At 40.2% G+C, this 17,963-nt stretch overlaps 1 protein-coding gene across 1 annotated transcript in view; it reads left to right on the forward strand.

Annotated features, from left to right (window-relative positions):
• Window positions 1-1,266: 1,266 nt before the first annotated feature.
• Window positions 1,267-17,963, forward strand: part of exoc2 (exocyst complex component 2) — a 42,276-nt gene continuing 25,579 nt past the window's right edge. Inside the window, exons 1-5 of the mRNA XM_070831906.1 lie at window positions 1,267-1,306; window positions 11,529-11,686; window positions 13,676-13,852; window positions 14,625-14,751; window positions 17,361-17,474. Of these exons, the coding sequence (XP_070688007.1) occupies window positions 11,569-11,686; window positions 13,676-13,852; window positions 14,625-14,751; window positions 17,361-17,474 (536 nt within the window). The 5' untranslated portion in view covers window positions 1,267-1,306; window positions 11,529-11,568. The remainder of the gene's footprint in view (window positions 1,307-11,528; window positions 11,687-13,675; window positions 13,853-14,624; window positions 14,752-17,360; window positions 17,475-17,963) is intronic.

The following is a 17,963-nucleotide window of genomic DNA, read 5'->3' on the forward strand; positions in this document are numbered from 1 at the left end:
ATCACAAAAATTCTTTCTGCCCTGCACAATTTGGTGAGATAAATGTAATGGTATCAGTGTACTAGTGTGTGCTTGGGTGGTCTCTGTTGCATTTCTAATGATGCTGCGCCTTTCCCAGAACAAGTGGAAATACCTCAGTGATGCACCGTGAAAAGAGAGATGAGGAAAGAGGCAAAGCTCCCACCGGGCCCTCGAATTCTCACACAAATGATTTTCAACACTTCAGAGGAGCATGCAGGCTAAATAATGTTTTTTTTTCTACATTTAATCCTACAGTACATCCCCCCCTGTGCACAAGCCAGATGACTCATAGATCAAACTGCTCATTAGATGTTGTTGCAGCGCATCACTATCTCCATTCATTCTAATAATCCCAACAAATTGGTACAGAGTCAAAGGCAAATTTGAAAGAAATTGAGACTATTCAGCCAGATCACGGCTCAGTCTGTGCAGGCAGTTGGTTTGGTAGTATTATTTAACAGCAGGATGTCTGTGAGGCTGCAGTGGTAGGGGAAGTATTCAGATACTCTGCATAAGCAAAAGTAGGAATACCACAATGTACTTACTGTACATGCTGTCAGAAGTAGAAGGCTAGTGTTCAGAAATTTGCCTATAAGTAATTGTACAGATGTACTATCAGCAAAATGCATATTGGTGTCAAAAGTAAAACCACTCATTGAAAAGAATGGTCTCTTTCAACATGTCATGATATGTTGGATTATTATCATTGATGCATTAACAAGTAAGCAGCATTTGCATGTTTTGCTGTTTGTGGTGGAGTCGCACATTTAGCATTTACCACTGAAATGCAGTGGAGTAGAAGTATAAAGCAACACAAACATTTATATTATATTTTTTATCTATTGTATCTTACCATATACTCCAATACACTTATATACACACATATATATATATATACATAACATATGCATATCTACAAGTAACATGTGGGTGCTGTATGTACTGCTGTTGCCTGTACATTTGAATTTTGAGTAAATAGCACTTGTGGAGCTTCTATTTTATATTCTGTTTGTATTCTATATGCTTATAATTTATGTTTTTGGTTTTATTCTATTTTGAGTTTCTCTGCACATCAATACTTATATCAGTGTTTGTGCTGCTGTGACACTTATATTTCTTCTCTATGGGATCAACAAAGTCTTTTCTTACCTTAAATGACAAAGCAACAATTTTTTTTTTTTATTTACATTTTTTATTTTATTTTGAAGGCTGTGGTTGAGAGCGGGAAGCCGGAAGTAGTCACATGACACAGGAAACAGCCGCAGCTGTCCGCCCACTGTAAACTGTAAGTTCACATTTTCTTTAAGGTACTTTTCTCCTAAATGCACGAGGTAGAGTCAAAGTATTTGTAGCATGACAGGAAATAATTAACGCGGTTTGTAATACTTCGACGAATACAAATGACAGCGACTGTTAACCCTTCCTTCTTGACGAACACTTTGCTAGCGGACGCAGGTTAGCATAAGCTAACATTAGCTTAGATGTTCAATATGTCAACAAAGGTAGCACCCCTTTTTTTTTTTAAATCACCCATGGGTGATTTGCTTTGTTTCACCGGGCGTCTGTAACCACAGCGAACAACGGTAGAAACAGCTTACAGATGCGCCCATTGTTGGCATCTTGCGCCATCCTAACGGGAGTACGGTCAGCAGAGCGAAACTCCATTGAAAAATCTGTCAATTTAAAGCCGATGTTGTGTTGTTTGCGGAGGACAACAAATTTAAAAACTTCTCGATAACATTTGGCGTTCTCAGGTAAATTCGGCGCGTTGGTGCCAAATTTAGCTGTATGTTTTACCTAATCTAGCTGCGGTTATAAAGATTTAGCAGATCCCCGTCTTTCATTTACTGTAGTTTTTCAGTCTTTCGTTTGTCTCCTAGTGAGTCATCTTCATAGGGTATTCATACTTAATACTTAAATTATGCCAAATCAAAATCAGACGAAGTGTCTGCAGGGTCTTCCAGCCCTTCATCCTGCCCTCCAACTAGGGCTGGATGCACCTCTGACATCAACTGTCTGTAATAACCTGGAAAAGCACAAGTCAGTAAAGGAAGTGTTGTATACATGAGGGAACCAGCAATAGTTACTGTTTGCCAGGTGGGATAACTTCACTCATCAACTTCTGTAAACACAATTAATTCCAATAGAAATAGATTAAGTAATTGCCTTCTAATACAGAAATAACGATTACCTAAGTAGGGAGAAAATGTATTAGGTTTAACACCTTGCTTATACATTGAAGACAATTAATATATACAGATGGCAATGAGCAAGAAAGAAAGGAATGATCACACCAGATGATGTCGCATAAAGGCGGCCTTCCATTAACTGGAAGACACCAATGAGAGTAAACATTAGAAAAACACACATTGTTAATGTCTCATCATGTCATTGATTGTAGATGACAAATTATTGGCTCATATTTAATGTCCAATCAGCGCTCCTGTAAGCAACTTGATTGCAAGTGAAATAGTTTTAAGCTTTCTGCCATGACAAAGGCAGAAAGGTAAAGAAAGTTATCTGTGTTGAACCAAGTGATTGGATTATTATTGGCATGAATGTGTTAGCTTGTTTTGCAAACGGCGTATCAGTCGTCCTCATGAATGATCTTGTTCTCTTTTAGTGTAACATCGTGTCAGTCTGCTGATTTTAAGTTATGTCAAGGTGGGAAGGATTCTCCCTTTGTTTCTCATGAGGAAGAGGCATATTTATGTGCCAATGTGCCAACTCTAGAAATAGATGCTGTAATATCTCTGTAGTTCTCATGTCTTAAAGTCTCATTAATTGTGATTTAGATTAATTGCTGCATCTGTAAGACTCAGAAGAATTTTATGAAGGTGTTGCTGTCTCTCTTCTTTACTTTGAAGTATGCAATAATGCTGCAACATATGTTGATTTACATTAATCTTCCCATTATATTCTTGATTAATTGATTTACCTTTTTGTCTATAAAATGTCAGAATGTTGTAAAAATTCTTGTTATAATTTCTTTTTAAGTTTTAGAAGCAGGAAAACAATGTATGTTTGGCATTTTAACTTGGAATAAAGGGAATTTCACCCTTTTCCTCGCCTGTATCGTTAAAACTCACTAATGAGATTGCAGGATGTAGTGAGGGGTTTTATGTATAAAGCATAAATTGACTGACCTTCAGCAGCAACTATGCAATTGCAACAATGTCTGTGGTGCAGCAAAGAGTTCGTATCATAGTCATCATCATCATTTCATGGTAAAAACTATGAGTAAAAATGTGGTCTGAACGATCGGGGCCCACACCGAATTTGTGTTTGGTCCTAAAAGCGTCTGTTTTTGTAGGAATCAAATTCAGTGAGCACGTTTAAATGAGTTCAACTTCTTTTGTTGTCAGAAATGATAGATCGAGCCTGTGTTATTTAAAATTGATGAAAGCACCGTTTCAGCTGTGTGTTGCACATAGATGTTGTTTTCTAGTAGGTCTTAAGGTTAAAATATTACTTACTTAAAAAACTTCTCTCAGCTCAGCCTCATTAAGTGTTGAGTTTCAGACCGAACAGAGTCTAAGCCTCTATAATCCCACTCTTGTGTATTTTTGTCAAATATTGTTGTTACATGCTTTCTTTAAATAGGCTTTTTTCAGGGGAAACTGTTCCTTACGGTGGGTGTTTGTCCAAGTGATTGATTATACGAGAGCGCCATTGCAAGTAATTGATTGACAGGTCGATTGCAGGCAGGCGCCATGTCGCAGAATAAGTTGTCATTGAGCTCCTCCATCACTGGCGTCGACATCCATAGCAGCAAGTCCTCAGCCTTTCGGTGAGAGCCCACAGAGCCCTGAGTATCTCCTTCTCTTCCCCAGAGTCAGCGCTGCATGGCTGGGGGATGGCGGGGGGCAAGGCTACACTGATCCATTTCCTGCCCCCCTCCTGGGGCTCTAATTGAAAAATTTGGGTGGCCCTGCTTGTTTGTTTTGGTGGAATGTGGTGGGTTGTGTTTTTCGAGGCTTTTCCTCAGTGCCGCTGCTCCGTAGACCTCGGGGTGAAACTAGTGACGGGGGTCAGGCCGAGCCTTGTTTGTGAAGCGGTACTTCTCTCTCACCCGTGTCTGCTCTCCACTGTCTGCCCCACCTGGTAGCCTCCTCCCCGCTGACAGGCTTGCTGGGCCACTGGTTTTTCATGGTGTGGTTTCTAGGACCCAGAAGGACCAGGACAGACAGACAGACAGAGAGAGGAGGTTTGAGTGGGAAAACAGGTCACAGCTCAGCAGTGAGATAAGCTTAACACTAATGGAGTCAGCACATTTAGTGGAGAATCTATAATCAATCAGTCATTTAAGTTATTTTTTCCTTAGCCTCTAGCTTACCGTCACATAATGCAGCTTTTTATTGTTTTATGTCGTAGTGAACAGAAGATTTGGGGGTTTTAACATGTGATTTTAACTGTTTTCTGATATTTAATAGACCAAATGATTATTCGATAAGCAGAATAATTGTTATTAGCAGCCCTAATTGATTATTTTATGAGTCAGTTTCCAGAACAGTAATCAACAACAATTTTGATAAGTGGTTATTCCTTGTAGTCATCAAAAATTCCAAATATTTGCTGCTTCAATCTTCTCAAATGTGAGGATTTGCTTCTTTTCAATATTGTTAATTGAATACCTTTTAAGTTTTTGGTCTGTTGGACTGACTTGACCAGACAAAACAGACAAAGACTTCCCCCCCTTTGTTTTCTTGTTTATATACTTATACAAAAAGTCACAAATGAAAAAAAAAAAGCAGTTTTAGTCTTTCATAATAGTAAATAGAATATTTGTGGGCTCTTTGCCAGACAAAACAAGCAGTTTGAAGTAGAGTAAGTAGAAATTCTTAGTCGATGAATCGATTCGTTGATTGACGGAAAATGAATATGTTTGATTTACTTTTCAAGCAAGAATCTAACTATGATCTGTGAGCCTCCGAGCAAATAATCAGTTAATTGACAAAAATAATGGGCAAGTTAATCAATAATGAAAAGACTCATTAGTTGCAGCTCTACTTTGAAGAGCTGAGCTTGGGCTTTGGGAAATTGTGATTGACATTTGTTCTACTGATAATTTTCTGATGGGTTATTGAACAAACAATGAACGATGATTCAGTAAAATAAATGTTTGTTGCAGCCCTATAAACATTTAAATTAATGGCAAAAGTAATCAATAAAGTTCACTGACAATGAAAATATGAATAATTAGTTGAAACTTTAGATAAGAAGGTTGGTTTGTGTTGTACGCAGCAGTGTTTGTATAGGTCACGACAGTGTGTGACTGTGAGGACGGTTCTCACGCTGGTGGTGTGTTTTCTGTGTAAAGCAGCCGGGGCAGCAGTGTTACAGCCTGGCTCCTGAAGGTTCAAATCTCTCCATTTCGCCATGTCACTGGGCAAAGCCTCCTGTCTCCAGTGTCCTAATCCTCCGAAAACATCCTCCTGCATTCGTAGGCCTATACTTTATATGTCTGTTTATTGTTCCGGGATTTTTATATGGGAAATTGGGGACTTCTCTTCGTTAAGCCTAACTCTGAAAAGCACTTGAGACTGACAAACAAACAAACAGACAGCCATAAAGATAACAAAGCCTGTGGGCAGACATCATGATGGTCGGATAGGGAGCCAGAGGCACACATCTGATCACTCTGTCCTCTTTCTCTGTCACGAAACACTCTGGGTGAACGCTGAATCCGCCTGCATGCACAGGAGAAGCTGACTCATTGTTGGAGACAGTGGTCACAGCATCTGTTTTCCAGCAAAACCTGCACAGCTCAGGTTATTTATGATCCATTTATTTGAAATATGATACAGCTGACACACATTATGGTCAATTTTTTGGCTATCAGCTACATTACCGTCTCCACATCTTAGAGGCATGTGGTGGCCCGGGTGTGAGCGAACACTGTGGAGGATTGTTTAAAGCTTCGCCCAGCCTGTGTGATCAGACCACTCATCTCAGCCTGGGTGATGTTTGGCCCGCTCTGTCCATTCAGAGGAGTCGGTCGGGGGGGATCTTTGATGGAATCTGGTGTTTGTGTAATGTTGGGGAACACGGAGTGAAATGGTGTTAGTGTGCAGGGGTGGGGTGGGGGGGTTGTGAGCCGCCCGCATGGTGAGTTAGCTGCTCTGATGGGAGACGGAGGGGGTGAGGGTGATGAACTGTCTAAATGGGTCCCTTTGTGCCCCCTAAATCCATTACACTCTCCCTCTCTGACACACACACACACAGATTAAGGCACACACACTTGCCAATCACTGGCATATGCGAGTCACCTTTGAGCTCAGAGCAGCACATGATCTAAGGTATGAAGGCCTTATTCATGAGATAGTCGTGTGGCGCTGTGTGTGTGTGTTGATATGGTAGGTAGGGTAGATAGATTCCCTTGTCTGTAGTGCTGCAGAGAGTTTGTCATGGTTTGAAGCTGTCAAAATAAAAAGCTAGCCAAAGGTCACAGTTTGGAGGACTTGTGTGTGATGCAAGTGAAGATTTAAAATCCTGGCAGTTGTTTTTGGGGCGTTATTTCCAAGCCTGTTGTAATTCTTCAGATCAGCTGTTTGTCTTTGGTACATGTTCGTCCATTTGTTTGATAGTACACAGTAGAAGAATGAGGGGTGTGTGATGTGCATGACATTGCAATTACATGGCTTGAGTCTTGGATAAGGTTGGGTAATAATTTTGGATCTGTACCTAACAAATATTATTGTTTCGGTTATTTTTTAAATCATTTATTTATTTTTTCTTCCTGTGCAAAATGTCTGAAAACGGTGAAAAAATGTCTCGGAGCCCAAACAGTTTGTATCAGATGTCTTATTTTGTCTGAGCAACAGTCTGAACCCCCCCCGTCCCCCAAAATAATCCTTGTTAAATGATAGACGGCTGAGAAAAGCAGAAAATCCTCACACTTGTGGATTTGGAATCAGTTTGGCATTTTTGCCTGATAAAGGACTTAATCGAATAATGATGTAGGTTAACTTTGTGTGTATTAAATAAACGATTAAACAACTAATAGTTTCTAATTCTAGATGATTTGATGTTGTTTTTATTTGACTTTTAGCACAATCAAATTGCAAGATTTTGATTCCAAGCAAATTGCTAACAATAAAACTGTTGCAAAATTAATTTTGTCTAGACTTTACAGTAAAATGCAATTAATGGCAATCAACATGAATTATATATTTTTTAAAATATGATTTACCCTGTTGTTATTTCTTTTAATATTAGAAACATTTAATTTAATATCGTCATATTGATTTCAACTATTATTTGCTGTTTTATTTGTAGAAACAGAAAACACTGACTATTATTCATCACAATTGAAATGATATAGTTATATATTGAATTATACAGCTTTGTTTACTGTAAATGCTCTTTCCTGCCTAATCACAGTCTGCCTGAAACAAAGACAAGTGTGATTGATCAGACAGTTTATCAGTGAAGAGTGAACACTTGATTGGATGCATCAGAGCGTGTACTCGTCTTTGTGATCATGAAATGGTTTTCTACTTTATTAGCCTGCTGCCATCTTCTCTCTAAACTCTTGTATTAACCTCAGCAGCAGGAGAAAATCAGGCACATGTCCTAATCTGAAAATCTACATGACTCTATCAAGTCACTAGCGAGTACAGTGAGCCTTTCCTTCCTCTGAAAAAGAAATCCATTGCTGCCATCTAGCCCAGACCATTGAGCACAACATTTCTGCGGTACGTGAAAATTAAATGGTTTCATGTGACAAGAAGATTTGTTTGGAGCTTTAATGAAAAGTCTTTCCTTTTGTCCTCGTGCTCCAGCACAAAGCCAAGGAAGGGTTGTCACTTGTTAGCGCTGCAAGAAGATCCCAAGCCTCAGACTTCCACGGCTACCACACAGATTAGAGCCAACCCTGCTGTTTGTTAGTCAGCCTCCAAGGAAAACAAACCTGCCTGTTTAGCCCCATTACCAGAGAGAGAGGGAGAGAGAGAGGGGGAGGTTGGGGGCAGGGGGCTAACAGCATCATGGCTGGAAGAGAATCGAGTGAGAGAAAAGGGGCCAAATCTGGTTGTGTGTTGTCATTGATTAAATTTAACCTTCACGGTTTGACATTGTCTTGACACATGTTGGAAGAAAGTGGGATGTAATCTTATGGGGATCCTCTGATGCCCCCTGGAGGTTAATACCTTTATCCCTCTTGTGGAAAATGCAGCGTACCTCATAAGTTTCCAGTTGGAGCTTCAGAAACCTTGTCTTTTGTTTTCCGATTCATGCTACTCTAAGGAAAAATTCACTCATTTAGGTCCGGATCTGTATAAAGTCATAGATTGTTTTACCTAGTTTACAGGGTATTTGTGATGGTGTGTGACATGAGACTTGTGTAAGAGTCCCCTTAGTTTCTGCATGACTCAGTGTGTGTGTGTGTGTGTGTGTGTGTGTGTGTGTGTGTGTGTGTGTGTGCACGCCGGTGTTATAGAGAGGGGTCTGGGCAGTGTTCCCGTGTCCATGCATAGCCCCCAGAGTAAAGTAAACACAGCGGCTCTTTTCTCATCCCAGCCGTCAGCAGGCTCTCCCCAGGCCTGCGCCAGAGACCACACACCCAGACCACACACACACACACACACATACACATATATACACACACACACTGCTCAGACCTCTCCGCAGATCCTTCCACATACTTGCAATACACACAGACCACACAACACCAGCTCGGGCCCCTCGCACGCAACCTAGTTGAGCTGTCATTCTGCCCAGCGTGTATTTGTGTGTGTGTGTGTGTGTGTGTGTGTGTGTGTGTAAGTGTGTGTGGGCAGGCTATCTGTGTGTTTGTGCACGTGTATTTCAAGGATGGAGGGGGAGGCGAGAAACACCCCCTGGAAGCAACATCAGAATTGTTCGAAATAAAGATTCCAGCCGTCTGCTCCTCGCCGCCCCCAATCTAAACATGTGGGATTGATGAAGGATATACCGAGCTCTTGTTTTAGGCCTGTTAACCTCTTATCTCCTTCATGTCAGATACATAGCCCCTCCATTTCCTCTGACAAGCGCAGCGCAGCAGGAACAACACGAGGTAAATCCCGTTGGAGTTCTCTCGTTAACTCAGATGTCAGAGCGATGGAGGGGGGCCCGGTGACACACAAGTTTCCCAGAAAGGTTCCTTCTCTTGGAGGTTTCTAGGTCAAGACGTGTGCTGCTGTCCCTGCACCGCAGCTTTTTATGCTTCTGTGTCTTTGTTGTGCCTTGTGCCATATTTCCCTCTACATATATTCCCCAAATTTTATCCTAGGTCTGGAGTATTTATTTACTGTGAGTGCTGTGATGCCAGTGTTCATCAGCTGATTTATTCTGAGCTGATGGGACTTTAATGCTTAAGATGTTTTTACATGGTTACTACTGGAGTGAAAATTAATTAACAATGATTTTAGTAACTGACTAATGCAGAGAGGTTCCCACCTCTTTAGTCCACATACACCAATCTATGTTATTTTTGTGAGCCTTTCTAAATGACAGATTGGAGGAAGGATGCAGATTTATGAAAGAACATTTTACTCAACAATTACTCAGACTTACGGAACAATAATTCTTGAGTGCATCCAGAACATTTTGGAGTGCACCACTCAGCTGTTACATGCACATGGATGTACTAGTCATTGGTTTAACATGAAAGTAATAGTAATGATGTGGTCACTGATATATTACTATATATTACATCACACTGAAGCATCAGTGTTAGAGCAGCATGTTACTGTTGTGGCTGCTGGAAGTGGAAACAGAAAACTTTATACTTTAGAAAGGTCCTTTTCCTTTTCCACTGCAGCAAATCTAAACTGTTTTAGTGATATTTATTGCCAATTGTTGGAACAAAAATGTTATTTTCTATCTTTTTTTCTGCCGTAGCTGTAAAGAAAACGTACAGAGCCATGACCTCAAAACTGAGGCATGTACAGAAAGTTTGATGTGACCCTGTTTGCAAATAAGGTAAAGGACAGACAGAAATCATTTGGTAAATAAAAATGCCAAACATTGCTCGTTCCAGCTTCTCAAATGTGAGGATTATCTGGTTTTCTCTATTAAATTATTTGTATTTGGGTTTTAGATTGTTGGTGTGTTTAAGATCTACCCTTACTCTCTGGGAAATTTGCATTGCGCACTATTTCTTAATATTTTACAGACTACGCTGTTTGATTAATCAAATGATAATTATAGTAATAATACTAAAAAAAGAGTTAATTCATAATTAAATGATTATAAAGTTCAATTTACTTGTTTAATGACTCTTGGTCTGGCTGCTACAGGATTTGAAACTGTTCTTTTTAAAGGAAAGTCTCTCTAACAAGTAGACTAATCAATGTTGTGCTCCGTCAGTTTCGATTTCCTTTGATATTTGCGGCCTTGTTGGCTCTTGGAAGTCTTCTTCCACCTCAGTTGTGGGCCTTCGCCTAATTACTGACCATGTAACTGTGCAAAGGGTGAACTCGCTGCAGGTCCGGTCCGTGTGAACTCCTGCATTGTTTGTGGAGAACGTGTTTTGGCTGCGGAGCAAAAGGGCGGAAGCCTCGCTCAAACGGCCTCAGAGAGTCCAGATTGGTCAGCCTTCTTGAGACCTGGCAGTAATTTATTAGCAAACATCTGTGCTGCTGAAATACATCCTTGGTTTTTTCATTTGGAATCGTTTCTTCTCTTCCTTTGCTCAGCCCCAACATGAACTGATTTGCATGGGTGCTCCATCGTTGGTACCATAATCTGCACTGTATTGTGTGGGCTTATGTGGAATGATTGGGGAGGCCAGGTTTATTTATCCTTCGCTGTGAGGTTTACATTCTTCCTTTCCTCCCTGCTCTCTGTCTGCTCCTTCATTCTTGGCTCCCTTCTCTATTTTTCCTATTATCTGAGAGATAACTGTTGCAATGCAATGCATACATTGTTTTTGAGGCCTACAGGGTGGGAAATTAACACGAGCTGCAAGCCAAACGCTGCTCGTATTCTGCCGTCCTCAAAGCCTGAATGTCTGGTAATTCAGGAAAAGCAGCCGGTGAATTCTGAAAAATCATTTACCGTATTTATTATTAGGAGAGGTTTGTGGTTTATCCAGCTATGGTTCCATTTTGACGTTATGATTATTTTTTCATCCCCTTCTTAACATCTGGCTGGGTTTGTTTACTGCAGATACTTCTACTACAGCTGGATCTTAGTGTTTTGTGTAACAGTTTGAAAATGCGTCGTCCATCCTTACAGCAGTAATTATTATATCTTTATAACTTATTTCAGCTTCCAGACCTGTAACTAATGATTATTTTCATTATTTCATTAGCTTTTTTAATTTCACTCTGCAACCAGTAAATGTTTTTACTTAATGAATTACGTAAACACTCTTGATTAATTTTCTGTAAATAGACAAATGTATTGATGCTCTGATAATTGTAGCACCAATTGCTTCATGATTTAGATGTTGTTCATGTGTTTTAACTGAACCGTCAGCGTATGGACTTTGTGTTTTGCACCATATCTTCTTAATGCCGTCCGTCCTTTTCCATGTCCAGGTGCTGATTGACCCAGTGTTACTGTCTGTCTCAGGCCACCATGTCTCGTGCCCGCCAGCCCCCGCTGGTCACGGGCATCTCGCCCAAGGAGGGTGCGGCTTGGACTAAAGTCACCATCCGTGGAGAAAACCTGGGCACAGGCCCAGCCGACCTCATCGGTAATACATTTATAACCACACGACTAACCACACACGCAGCTCTGTCTCTGTAAAATGTTGTTGTTTCTTTTTGTTTAACTAAAATTAATTTCTGCTTCACATTTCTTCTTTTTTCTTAATAAATAAATAAAATGTCTGCAGGTATATAAATAACAATATATAGATGTATCTTAGTTGACCACGTGGATAGAAATATACCGGAATATAAAAGATGTCAACGCATTAACAGTAATTAACATTTACTTGTTTTATAATGAAAAATAATTGATGATTTTTATTCTTCAATATCGTCAAAGAAGAAGGACGGTATTTTGTAACTTAAACCGTATTAACTGATTTTATTAACTCATCCATCAACAAACCACAGCGGCTCCATTTTTAAACAGGCTGGTGTGAAGTTTGTTTTTGTTTATATGATATGTAAGTGGACAGGACGCCTGATTCTTTTCCCCTATAGGATAAGCATTTCATTACTTTTTTAATCTTTAATCACTATTTTTAGCTTTACTTTCATGACAGTTTAATAAGTTGAGTCAAACTGTTAAACATATATAAAAGTATACTAATCTTAATAAGCAAGTTAAAAACGAATGTAACTTTTTTTTTATATATTCGCATCGTAAACTATTCATTTAAACTGTCCGTGTATGTAAATGTTCCAAATGTTAAAATATGTGTTGCATGATAAGTATTTTATAAACTGAGGTAGTTTGGTTCTTCTGCAAAGTCTCTGAAAATCTTCTTGATACAATGCAAAAGAAAATTAATTTGAAAATTCAAAATCTAAATGGTGCAATTATAATTAGAGATACATCCTTTGTGAATTTATTGCACATGTGAAAATATAAAAACATTAAAGGTTTGAGATGCTCTTTAAATGTTACAAAAAAAACAAATCCCCCCACATTGTGCTACAGAATAATCACTCCGATGACTTTATTAGAAAAACACATTAACAAAACCTCCTGCTGACCAACCAAATAGAATATTGAGATATTTCATTATTATATAATTATATATAATACAATTCAACTTGTGACAGTTTTTGTTTCTGTAGATATGTAAATCGCTAGTTTGAGAAACTAAATCAATGTATCCTTGATGTGAAAGTCGACCTGTTGGTGGTGTCCTTTTTTTATTTTTATTTTCAAGAGCCACACAGATGGACTTCCTCCATCTTGTTCTCATTATGTGTTTGAACGTCACACTTTTTCTATGCCTATATTTTCCCTCATGTTCGCCAATTCCTCCTCAACCCCACTGCTTTGGTTTGACTGGAGGTGGGGAGAGGTGGGGGACGGACCAGAGGACTCACACACAACTCCATGCTTGGCATGCCGCTCTCTGGCCCATGATACAGGTCTATTTCTGACCATGAATGTCCCTGGGGCCTGGAATTAGACAATTAGATATGCACAAATGTGTGTGAGTGCTTATGTATTCAAACAAAGTGGCCAGTGGAGAACAGAGGCAGGAAATGGGGCTCTAATTGGCATATTATTCACGGTTTTATGGGCTATTTGTTGATCAGCTTTCACAGACTTTTATGATGTTTGATTATACACACGTGAAGCTTTTCTGAATCCCCTCAGCTGGGAATGTCAAAGTAATCCCCACGTCTGTCTTCTGGTGTCCAAATAGCTTTCAAGAGTGTTTAAAAAGTGGACGACAGATGTAGGGGCAAGAGTGCACATTGTGCCAGTAATGGGCCACTTAGCACTGAAGTGACACACGTTAGCTTAAAGGAGCCGAGTGAGAGGAAGGAAGGTCACGGCCACCCACACCCATCGTGACCCCAACTTGAACTCTGACCCCTTGTGACAGTTTGACTGAACTTGCTGATAGACACCAATTCTCTCTGAGTGAGCTCCTCTTGTTATAGATTGTCTGCGAGTGTGTCGGTGCTACATTTTGTTTATTTGTGCTGTCGCTGTGTGGCTGTACCTCTCACCTTCTTCTCCCCCCCCCCCTCTCTCTCTTTCGTCTCAGGTCTGTCAATCTGCGGCCATAACTGCCTGCTGACAGCCGAGTGGATGTCAGCCAGCAAGATAGTGTGCCGAGTCGGCCCTGCCAAAGACGACAAGGGAGAGATCATTGTCACCACCAAGTCTGGAGGTCTCGGCACCTCCACAGTCTCGTTCAAACTGCTCAGGCCGGAGAGGATTGGTAAGACTCGTGAGACTAAAGATCAATGTTATTTACTATCCTGGACAATAAGAGCTGCAGCATATGATGATGTGCATTATTCATTAAATTCTCTTTTTTTTTTTGAATAATTACTAACTAAGTCTATGAAATATCAGAAAAATAGTGAAAAGTCCATGTCACAAGTTCACAGAGCCTTAATATTGTTTTCTAACTGACATTTAATAACCAAATGAATCCAGTAAATTTGCTTGATAAATTAACATTACATTAAACATTAAAAAAAACAATCAAAATTGTTCACCACTTTGGCAACACAATTACATCATATTGATAAAATAAATAAGTAATGGTGTTGGTGTTGGATTTGTTTCTCTCAAACTGCTTTTGTTGTATTTCTTTGCAGGTTTTCCAAAATGTGATGTATGTGTTGTCAAAGTAAAAAGATGTTTTCTTAATTTATTAGTTTTGCCATCTGCACGCACATGCACATCCCCGGGACCTCCCAGCATGCAATAGTTGCTGAATGTACAGTGTAGAGAAGACATTTGTGCTAGTTTAATTACAAGAGAAGAAAAACACAGTTAAAATATTAAATGAATTTAAAAAAGTAAAGTGTATTAGATGATGCTGCATGTTTGAATGTGTGTAAGTTCTGTTTGAGAGAGGGTTTGTGTGTGTGTGTGTGTGTGTGTGTGTGTGCGTGCGTGTATGTGTGTGAGTGCACATCTGGGATGTGTTTTCGAGCGTATTGACGTGTGTCATGCCTCTCCCGTCCTGCCCTGTCCCGCAGGTATCCTGGATCAGTCTGCTGTGTGGGTGGACGAGATGAACTACTACGACATGAGGACTGACCGCAACAAAGGCATCTCCCCCCTCTCCCTGCGACCCAGCAATCCGCTGGGCATCGAGTTAGACAAGTACAGACCTAGTGCATACGAATACACACACACACACACACACACTCGCTGACATCGCTCAGCACAATCACACTGCCATAAACACACGTACTCCAGTTATTGAGTCATGGTTTACATCCCTAAACAGAAACAAACTCTCCCCATATGCAGGCGTTTGAAATATTATGCCAACACAGCAATGGCTGAACTGCCTCTAACCGCTGCTCTCAGGGAGTGGAAACAGAATAATTGTGTATAAAGCAGAGAGGACGACGAGAAAGGGATTTGGAAAGAACTAAAGCAGCGACCCACACACATGTTTGTATACCGCCTCAGAGCAGGCAGCATGGTGCTGCCTCCCATGCGCCTGGCAGGGAGAGCAGAAGTTGTAATATATAGTTTGTGTTGTCAGGTTCTGGCATTTCTAGCTTAGTGTTTGTTTGGTTTAGAGGGGCCGGGGGCAAGTGACCGCTCGTGGCCAGAGACGAGACCCCCATAAACAGGCCGTACCATTCACCCGTCTCCCAGGGTTGTATTAAACATCCAGCATAGAAAGTCTCCACAATTCTCTTTGACAGTAACACATGAACAGACTGTCATCTCTGCGCCTTCGCCGTTTACACTGATGTGAAACAGGGAGACGTTTAGAATAAAAAAAACCTCTTTAAGCATTTAATCTGAGAAGCTGTTTGTTAGAGAGAGAGAGTGAGCGCATCTTGTGCACGTCTTTGTATGGTGATGTTACTACTTGATGGTTATTCAGCTGTAGCTGTTTGCACCATCATGTCATTTAATAAGTGGAGATTGAATTAAAACACGTTTCACCACACAAATATTTGTATATAGAGCTTTGTTGTTGCTATATTTCTACGTACTTAACTACAGGATGTAGCTCTTCATACAAAAACACAAAATAAAACCTGCTTCAAGTGAGTAGGGGTGATATGGACAACAAATTAGATCTGACGCTGAAATACTCATTCTCTCATACTCATAATCATTCAGCTTTGTCAATTACCTCAGTAAAGCACCAGTGTCGAGAGTTAAATCATTTATTACGTTACAAAAAAAACACATTATGGCTCAAATTGCAACACTGACTGATGGCACACAGTAAGATCTGTTATTCTATGGAGGATAAATGAATTATAACTAACTAACAAACAGTATAACAAAGTAATACTGTCACAGACTGACATACATTTTCAGAGTTTATATATTGTTGATTGCTGTGTGATTGCGCAGTGCTACACGTTTCCCAGCCACCTATTTACACAAGACCAAAGGTTCTTTTCTAGCTAAGACATTCCTCAAACTTTAACAGCGCAACCCGCTTCAGTGAAATGCAGCTGGAGGTGACAAAGAACTTATTGAAGGACTGAGTGATGCATTTATGAATAGATGGTGCAACCCAATCCAGGACTGTAAACAGTCTGACTGGGTCAAAGAATCAGTTCCTCTTCATTTCACCATCACCAATCTCTTAGCAGTCTGGTGCACAAGCTACAGTCTCTGTAATCTTTGAATAATAAGCAGCTCAACACCTGATGCCTGCTGAATTTGCCAAGCTTGAATAGCAAGAAGCTGCTAACCTGCATAAGTGTCTTCTGCAATATTTGCTTTAATTCTAACACACCATTTACAGAAAATGACTCCAATGATCATTAAATGTAGGATTAGTGTGTATTAGATTGGCTGCATGTTGTTTGCCTTAGTTTATAGATCTCCTGAGCTAAACTAAAAACAATCAGGGTTATAAAGGGAATTAGACCAGCAGCATTTTGTGCTGTCTTGTATTTGTACACCTCGTGCACATTCATTCTTTTCTGGAGCATGAATTTCACCAAACAGAAAAAAAACTGAAGGGTTTAAATAAAACACTTAGAAAAAATAAACCCCTGATCTTCGATACAGATAATTTTGAAGCTTGCAACATCACTCAGTTTCTCATATTAGCTACTAGAGCATCTCTGCCTGAAGTGACAATATTAAGTGCCCAAAATATTTAATGTCCACGTACAGTGAATGCATGTTTTTATTTGTATTTATTTACTGTAATAATGAGGAAACCTGAATCTTTACTCTGTTGGGCTATTAGCATCATTTAACCATTGCAGCATCTCTGCAGAAATAATGTCATATGCATGATTAAGTGTACGTGTTAGCACTTACTCCTAAGTGATTCTGGGCTTCTTATATATGGATTTTCTGTTTCACCTCAGCCGCTAGTACTGTACCGTCTGTGTATTGGTTCTTCTACATATGTGTGTGTATAACTGCAGGGTGGGTGGTGGTGGTGGTGGCGGCGGGGGTTTGGTTTGTGTAGGCCACGGGTCATTAGTAGAGATCAAGCTTCCCTAATGAGTGCTGGGTCCTCCAGGGGCACCCAGGCGTCACACACTGCACTTCCCACGCCAAGCTCTCAGAGCCTGGCTACTTTTTGGCTGCACAGTGCCCCCTGCTGGAAAATTTATTTTCCAGCATTTATTTTGTGTGTGAGGGATGCTCACACTGAATTTATCATCAGTATAGTTATACATGTGCTTTTTTATGCTCTACACCTTTTAATTTAGTGAAAGTGCTCTTTGTCATTTTTCTGTGTTCATCTGTGTTTATCCATCTTCTCCCAGAGGCAAAATCCCACAGAAAGACATGGAGGTGACATTTCCAGGAATGAGTGGAGACTTCACCAGCGAGAACTTCTCTGCCACCTGGTACCTCATAGAAAACCATGCAGGCTCCAGGTAGGCCCTTTGATATCTCTAATCTTAAGATTAACCTTAAGCTTAACCCCGCCAATGAGAGGAAGGGGGGAAAAAAGACAAAGCTAAAACAATATTTAAACATGAGTCCCTTTGACTCAAGCTCTCCTGAAAGCAATGCGACACTCCTTGCAGGCTGATGAGATCAGTGGCAGGTAAATCCACGTGTTAGAGACATTATCCTCGGCAAGCTGAATAGATGATTATGTTCCAGTATCGATTTGTCTATCGGCAGGAAACTAATCTGTAACAATTTTGTAAAAATTATCTTCTCAAAACTAGACTTTTGGCCATTTCTTACAATTTGCTGATATTTTACAGACCAAACGATTGATCAGTTCATCAAGAAAATAATCGATAATGACAACAATCGTTAGTTTCAGCCCCATGATACAGACTAGGCGGTGATTTGGCGCTTCACAGACCAGTTGGGTATGTAGACGAGACAGCCTGCTGACCCAAAAGCCCTGA

Source organism: Pempheris klunzingeri, chromosome 6 (assembly GCF_042242105.1).
Source record: "Pempheris klunzingeri isolate RE-2024b chromosome 6, fPemKlu1.hap1, whole genome shotgun sequence".
NCBI classification, from domain to species: Eukaryota; Metazoa; Chordata; class Actinopteri; order Acropomatiformes; family Pempheridae; genus Pempheris; species Pempheris klunzingeri.